Consider the following 6,842-nt stretch of genomic DNA (forward strand, 5'->3'; position numbering starts at 1 on the left):
ATATAGTGGAGAGAGGCTGTATGGGTGTGTATGTGTGTGTGTAAGTTATGCGCCAAATTTAAAGCTATACAAAGCGTGACTTTAGTTGGCTGTGCTGTCATTTCTGGCTTAATTGAGCATGTAACAAGTGAATCGTATGCTTTTAGCAGCACACATACGCACCGTAAGCCACTGCCAATGACTGTGAGAAATATATATATATATATATATAAATATATATATATATATGCAAGCATACAATACCAATAGCAGTCCGGGCATCTGGCAACTGGCAGCTCTTGGTTCGGCGAGCACGCATAGCCACCCAGCCACCCAGCCTTTGGTTGTTTTTGGCGAAAACCATATGCGCCCTGTTATATGTTTTGTCAGAGTTTATGTTTGCTGCCAACATATCAGCTGCAGGGTGCAACCCACGCACAGCTACCACAGACAATATTTGGTTGCAAGTGCAACAAAGTGCCCAGCCACATAAACGGCTAATTGCAAACCAACATTATGGCTTGAGGGCGTCAATGCTACTTAAAGTTGTAGTAGTTGTTCACTAAGTTGTTACAGTGGCTCGCCAGAATCTCGCCTGCCTCGTGTCCGTTCGTTTTAGGTGCTCTTCTTTTCCACTTTTCACTCAACGTTACGGAAATCAATCAATTTCCGGCATAGACATTCCAATTTAGTTGCTTTCTCGGCGCAACTGGCGTATTGCAAGGCAAATGAAAAACAACGCAATCGGAACGAATCGATCTATTAAAAGTTATGTCAACTACAACACATGGCCTTGCGGTAACCGGTCACCGCCACCGCAGCAAAAAAAAAAAACAATTATTGTTCGGCTAAATAGCTTTTGAAGCTTAAAGTCACCCTCCTATAAAAACCCCATTTAATTACAAAAATGTGCTTTTGGTGACTAATGTAGTGTAATGTATTCACACTGGCAACTTACCTTAGAGCTACTTACCTTCGAGGTACGCTGTATGTTTGTAGTATAGATATGGACTGTTTTTGACTAGCATATCATTTGAGATCTCTTAAGTTAATTATATTCGCTTTCTATCTGGAATATAATACACATAAATATTCATTTTCATTTTCCAGTTAGTACGGCTCCACGTATTTGGATGATTTGACTAGAGCCATCAGCATTTTCTTCAGCTCTTTGTCTTCTTGGATTTTGAAGAGTCCGTTTTACCTTCAATGCGACGGTAGGAACGTTCGCTTCGTTTGTTGGCTTTGAATTCGGGCCGCCTGTGTCAATCATTTTTGTAATAATAGTCACATTATTTCAACCGACACCTATTGATTAAGATTTGTATACCTTTTGTATTGATATCAACCACTTCGTTTGGTTTACTCAATGCCCTTATACTTTCGTCTATATCTTCGCCAGATATAGGATCGTCAGGGACTAAATAATTGCATAATTTTTTATTCATTTATCCGTTAACAATTTATACACTTTACTTGCCGTAAGTAGTCGAAGCAGTGGCGGCAACAAACAACAATAGTATTAGCAACAGTGGCCTCATCTTAAACAAAAATGATGAAAAATACACAGTTTCGCTCTATTTATAGCAATCTTCCAACTCTCTTTATCGTAATGAGACTTACAGCAAGCGAGTATCGTTACTTGCCGTCGCTCTTGACAAAACACAGTAATACAACAGAGAAGTTAGCTATGTTACCTGTAGTAGCTCCACAGCGAGCGTATCCGATCGATCTAGTGAATGGATGTATCTATAATAGAAAAACAGACAGAAGGGTTCATGAAAAATGTCGAAGGGTTCTAATGAAACTCCAGATAATGTTCAGGATTTGTCAACTCTCTTTTGATTATACAAGATATGGATATCACATATTCTTATTTCAAGTCAGCACCAAACATCTTGTTCCGATGCCTTAGTAGAGTACAATATAATTCATACATTTCATCTTTTATTATTATAATATATAAGCAAGTATATCGATATTTATTACAGCCAATATAAAGCATTTATCAGTGCCCATTACTACGACTACATTTTTCTCATGTCAACAATCACAGTCTGTGCATATCAATTGTTGAAGTCTGTATTCGCAATAGAACAGTGTGTGAAGTAGATAAATTTCTGTGTGATTAATTTACACTTTCATATAACCAAGGCGTAAAGTACATCATCAAAATAAAGGTGAGATTTGTATAATGATCGACATATATATATTTTTTAGGAAGTTTTTAAACAAATCTTTTCATTCTCAACTGGAATCTGTGACCGCTAGGTCATCTTATTATAATTTAACATGGCTATAGCTAATGCTAACTAGTATCAGTGTCTGAGGATTTGCATAAATTTCCAAGTAGAGCACCGCTTCGTTTATTGTTCTATGAACGTCTTGGGATCCTGACGATTTCCCTTAAGACTTTGTTAACGCAGCTATAAAATATTTGTTTATTATTTCGAAATATGTTTCAAGGCATATCAAAATCTTAATAAATACTAAAGAGTCATGATGAGCTGCCCATCCACAAAGCCAGCAAAGACGTTGCCCGAGTTGACAAGCTTGGATCAGCTAAGAGGATAGCAGGCGCTGCCTTGTGCCCGGCATTCCCAATGGATTTTGCAGTTGCTCGTGCGTGTCGACAAGAATTTCAATTTGCAAACAATAAATTTGAACAGCCAGTGGCTCCTCAAAAAATGGCAAGGGGCACAGAGGAGTGCAGTGGAGTGGAGTTAAAGGCACCCAATAAGTGGTCTAAGCACTCTTTATTAAAGAATAAAAAATATTTATATTTTTGCTTAGCTGCGACATGCAAATGACAGTTTGGCAGTTGACAATGCCGTTGATTTGAATGTGCTTTGGTATAAGAATTTGATTGGAACTAAGCCGACATTTAAATATTGGATTACCCACTGTTTGCTTTAAGCTGATTGCGTGTCTGCTCCATAAGACGGCGCCAGACTCCGGCCGGAAGTGCTGAACAACAAGGCGGAAATGAATCAATTTCCGTGGGCCAGACTTTTAAAAACTATAAACCACTTGAAGCACTAAGCACAAAGCAACTATAAAGTTTCCAATTAAAAATGGAGCGAGAAGGGTTCTTCTCTTTCCACATACATCTCATGCGAGTCGTAGGCAACTTCGCTCTGTATTGCAGCGTAGGGGCAGTGCAAAAAAGACGAGAGTTATATACTCGCTCAGAAAGTTGAAGAGTATATTGGTTCTGTGAAAGACTTGACTGACTGACTGGCTGCCTACACTTATGAATTCAATATACTTTAACACTTTACGAAGTTATATTATTGTGAAGGACAATCATTAATTTGGGATTTTCGCCAAGCGATAAAAGTGTGTTATTTGTGAATTACTTAAAATCAGCAGGCTCATGATAGGCAATCAACAAAGATCTGAAAAATATGGACTGCTAAGCAACATATTCACAATTCGAGTCAATTTTTGAGCAAACTATTTAATCAGTATCTTAAATAGTGCCCAATGTCGGTTTTATTGACTGCTCTGCCTACATGGCGCTAGTATATGAGGGCTCCGCTGCATTCCTTGTCATGGTTCAGATGATAAACTTTTCCAAAATCATGAAGGTAACATAACAAACATTCTGGCAAGCAGTCAACATGTAAACGTTTTCATGCCCAACAGTTTGATATGTTGGACGTTGTGATTATACTTCAGGCGATGTGTAAACTCCTTTGTTTTGGTGTCTTCGCCGTTGGTGTCGTTGGCGTAAGTATTATATAAGTGTTAGTTAATGAATTATACTTACTAAAGTAGCTCCACCCACAGCGCAACAAATTGTTAATGCGGCTGTGGCTGCTAATGGCCTATTTACAGATCAGATGGCTAGCCATTGGAGACGTCTTTATCACCATCTTCCATTATTTGTTCAATGACCACGACAAAAGCAGGCAGCAATTTCTGCAAGAGTTATCTGATAATCATGGCCCTCTCATTGGCCAAGTGCTGACTCGATTTGGTATTATATTGATCGCCTATAGATTCTTTAAGTCCCTAGAGCCACGAAAGTCAAAGCAATACGGCATACCGCTTGACCAGGCAGCAGCCGAGCTAAAAGCGAAGTAAATTGCACAGAACCAAGTCTTTTATTGTTCAGCAGTCGTTTGCCAAATTAAAATAATAAGTGTGTGAAGCGTAACAAAGGGTTTCTCTGGACTTGCCGTGCGCTTGGTGACTGTGGTACACTGACATAAATGTGATATATTATAAGAATAAAGGCAAATTCGACAGCTAAGGAGATTGGAAATTAGATTCTATTAGATTAGAGCAGGTGGATAACTTGCCCATAGTTAGCAATGATATCATGATGTTAGTTAGCGCCTCAATGACATCGCCCGACAGTAGCTCCAGGATCCATAAAAAAACAACACCACATCGAATATCATTCCACCAAAGCACCAGATAAGCCAGACCAGCATCAGCTGTGGCTTGTGCTGTGGACAGCGTTCTCAGTGGACAACACATTAGAATAGAGTCTGAACAGCTACTCACCAATATGATTCCAGCGAGCATCAGCATTGAAATAGCTATCCACACGTTCAATATGAACAGGTAAATCCACAGCAACCGAGCACTTACCCTGTTGCCACGGAACGCTGAAAATAGTTTACAGTTAGGATGCAATCGCTGGCAACTTCTACCACATTCCATTCAAAGTCTCACTTGTCACATCCGTCGACTGCTCTTCTTCAGTTGTTGTTCTGTGGCCTTTTCTTTGGCACAGCATGAAAATAATCATCAGCTCAAAGAACAAAGCTCCTATGATGTCCACACAACCGATGGCCAGGCCAAAGCAATTCAATGCGCTCACCATTCTCGCTTTGCATCGAAATGTTTATTTTCTTTAACTTTTATTTCCTCTCTCCCTCTTTCGCTCTCTCTGACTGTCTGTCTGTTTCTCTCTGTTGACAGACAAAACTTAAAGTTAAAACTGCTGCAAACACTTGATTTTGTGCCATACAGCGGATCTACCCGGGCTGACTGCGTACAAAATGAGCGCGAAAAAGTAAATTATATTTGACATCAGGAAGGCACGTAAATGTCTGCGTGTGTGTGGATACATATATGCAAGTGCACGTATTTCATCAGCCTGGCATTATAAGTATAAACGTATATGTATTTATGCACACATTTTTTGCATAAATAGACAAGAGTTCGCAGGCTACCGACTACCAAGCCAGTCCCTTGACTTGCGCCAGCTTCGAGTTCTGAGTTGCTGTTTCCGTTTCCGCAATCGTTTTTTGTTTTTGTTTTTTTGCTGCTGCTGTGCAAATTATTTTAAAAGGATTTTGTTTTTAACATTTCCAAATGGCTGGGTGTGTGTGTGGGTGCGTGCGTGCATGTTAAATGGAACACTATTAAAGCGCGCGATGGCTAGTCAAAGGTAAGACACTAAAGATGATCCTGCTGATGATATATATAAGTATTCCTACAATCGAAGCACGCTACACAAGGGCTGTTTATACACAGACTGAACTGACTCCAGGTTAATCAGGATGAATCGACAGTATAAAGCAATAAATTTATTAAAAATATAAGCCAACTCAAGAACAACCTTAAGATTTCAACGTTCTGCATTATTTAAGGATCGATTTTGTTTCTGCATTGGTCCGCAGGTGTAGGTGTTGGGGCATGCATCGGCGTTAGTTTGCAATATGTTGCATCTGTAGGATCGGTAGCTTCGACAAGGCGACACAGTACTAGCTTTTGATTCTGGCGGTAGCTCTGCCTTTGGTTGCGGCTCTTCCTTTGGCTGTTGTACCACCTTTAGCAGCGGTGGGTCTATAGGAGGCTGCTTACTTTCCCGGACAACTGGAATGCGTTCCGAGAGCTCTTGATAGAATTGATAGATAATTAAAGCAAAAAATGTTTCAACAACTGTAAGAGACATCAAAAGTGAATAAAAAAGTTAATTTATATGTATGCAAATATGTGTGTAACGCTATTGCTCACATAAACCAATGAATAGAGTCAAACGATTGTCAACCACTCCTATTTGAAAAGTGCTCTTGCCAAAGAAAGCATAAATCAACAGACAGATCTCTATGACAATGCCCACACATGAGAATATAAGCCAATATCTGACGAGCTTCGATTTGCGCTGCAAATAAAATTTGTATTTTATTGAAATTAATAAAGCTCAACTACAACTTACGCTATAAATGCCATAGATAAGCAAAGCAATCAATGTTAACCAAAACATGGCAAAACAGACGGCAAATATGGTTAACCAGCTTAACTGTAATACGGAAACTAGAGTATAGTCTGTTAGGCTTACTCGACTCGAGCTTACATGTGAATAGATTTTGAACAGACTGAGTGCAGCGAAGAGAACAGCACAGAGCAGATCGAAAACGGCTATAGCATAGGCGCAATATAAGAGCGTAGTCTTCTCCGGCTGCATGACGACATTTGATAGCTTATCCGAGAACGTTGAGCAGCAGAAACGCTTGGCCTACTTTCCATTTTCCCGACTTGACAGAAAGGCATAAATTATAGGTGTGCTGTGGTAATTAAGGCTGCCCTCTACGCAGCTTACGGTGTGGCTCCTTAAAGGCAGCTTTCTCGTCTCTCGTGTACATTTTCCTTAGACGCTTGCGCTCCCTTCGCAGTATTCCAGCACTACTAGAGGTGTATTTGCTGTGCTTTAAGCTACAGCCGGCTTTAAATCTGGTGTATCTCAGTGGTATCCACTGCTCACTCTCAATAATATCCAGGTAGAATACGTATATAATGAACACGAAAGTCATTTCTACAGCTGTAAAAGGATAAGGCACTTGACACCCAAGGCGTTTGGAAAAGTCTTACCCAACCCAGCGAATGGCATAACGGTCAACTTA

The 6,842-nt window shown here is 39.9% G+C and overlaps 4 protein-coding genes across 4 annotated transcripts; 1 reads left to right on the forward strand and 3 right to left on the reverse strand.

Annotated features, from left to right (window-relative positions):
* The first annotated feature begins 3,484 nt into the window (after positions 1-3,484).
* Positions 3,485-4,100, forward strand: LOC115483180. The gene is made up of 3 exons (XM_030224338.1): positions 3,485-3,569; positions 3,628-3,711; positions 3,772-4,100. Exons 1-3 carry the CDS (start codon positions 3,495-3,497, stop codon positions 4,066-4,068), a joined length of 456 nt encoding a protein of 151 aa, XP_030080198.1. The 5' UTR covers positions 3,485-3,494; the 3' UTR covers positions 4,069-4,100.
* A 192-nt stretch (positions 4,101-4,292) lies between these two features.
* On the reverse strand, positions 4,293-4,895 carry LOC115483181. Its single transcript, XM_030224339.1, has 3 exons — positions 4,666-4,895; positions 4,495-4,598; positions 4,293-4,436 (listed from the first exon to the last, which is right to left on the reverse strand). The coding sequence occupies exons 1-3, from the start codon at positions 4,814-4,816 to the stop codon at positions 4,317-4,319; spliced, it is 375 nt and encodes a 124-aa protein (XP_030080199.1). The 5' UTR covers positions 4,817-4,895; the 3' UTR covers positions 4,293-4,316.
* Positions 4,896-5,551: 656 nt separating this feature from the next.
* On the reverse strand, positions 5,552-6,448 carry LOC115483179. Its single transcript, XM_030224337.1, has 4 exons — positions 6,296-6,448; positions 6,158-6,241; positions 5,956-6,103; positions 5,552-5,880 (listed from the first exon to the last, which is right to left on the reverse strand). Exons 1-4 carry the CDS (start codon positions 6,404-6,406, stop codon positions 5,567-5,569), a joined length of 657 nt encoding a protein of 218 aa, XP_030080197.1. The 5' UTR covers positions 6,407-6,448; the 3' UTR covers positions 5,552-5,566.
* A 27-nt stretch (positions 6,449-6,475) lies between these two features.
* On the reverse strand, positions 6,476-6,838 carry LOC115483182 (the record flags this gene model as incomplete). The annotated part of the gene is made up of 2 exons (XM_030224340.1): positions 6,476-6,760; positions 6,811-6,838. Coding segments are annotated over 2 exons (273 nt in total), but the record flags the coding sequence as incomplete, so codon positions are not given.
* Positions 6,839-6,842: the final 4 nt, after the last annotated feature.

Source organism: Drosophila hydei, unplaced genomic scaffold, assembly GCF_003285905.1.
Source record: "Drosophila hydei strain 15085-1641.00,03,60 unplaced genomic scaffold, DhydRS2 tig00008112-arrow-arrow-pilon, whole genome shotgun sequence".
Classification (NCBI taxonomy): domain Eukaryota; kingdom Metazoa; phylum Arthropoda; class Insecta; order Diptera; family Drosophilidae; genus Drosophila; species Drosophila hydei.

What these genes read in the sequence shown, in the direction of transcription:
- LOC115483181 (XM_030224339.1), bottom strand. Translation starts at nt 4,816, where the DNA reads ATGGTGAGCGCATTGAATTGCTTTGGCCTGGCCATCGGTTGTGTGGAC. An exon ending in GCAGTCGACGGATGTGACAA is followed by an intron (nt 4,599 to 4,665) that starts GTGAGACTTTGA and finishes AACTATTTTCAG; the next exon opens with CGTTCCGTGGCAACAGGGTA. An exon ending in TGCTCGCTGGAATCATATTG is followed by an intron (nt 4,437 to 4,494) that starts GTGAGTAGCTGT and finishes CGCTGTCCACAG; the next exon opens with CACAAGCCACAGCTGATGCT.
- LOC115483179 (XM_030224337.1), bottom strand. Translation starts at nt 6,406, where the DNA reads ATGCAGCCGGAGAAGACTACGCTCTTATATTGCGCCTATGCTATAGCC. An exon ending in TTATCTATGGCATTTATAGC is followed by an intron (nt 6,104 to 6,157) that starts GTAAGTTGTAGT and finishes TTTTATTTGCAG; the next exon opens with CGCAAATCGAAGCTCGTCAG. An exon ending in GACTCTATTCATTGGTTTAT is followed by an intron (nt 5,881 to 5,955) that starts GTGAGCAATAGC and finishes TGTCTCTTACAG; the next exon opens with TTGTTGAAACATTTTTTGCT.
- LOC115483180 (XM_030224338.1), top strand. Translation starts at nt 3,495, where the DNA reads ATGGCGCTAGTATATGAGGGCTCCGCTGCATTCCTTGTCATGGTTCAG. An exon ending in ACTTTTCCAAAATCATGAAG is followed by an intron (nt 3,570 to 3,627) that starts GTAACATAACAA and finishes CATGCCCAACAG; the next exon opens with TTTGATATGTTGGACGTTGT. An exon ending in TCGCCGTTGGTGTCGTTGGC is followed by an intron (nt 3,712 to 3,771) that starts GTAAGTATTATA and finishes CTCCACCCACAG; the next exon opens with CGCAACAAATTGTTAATGCG.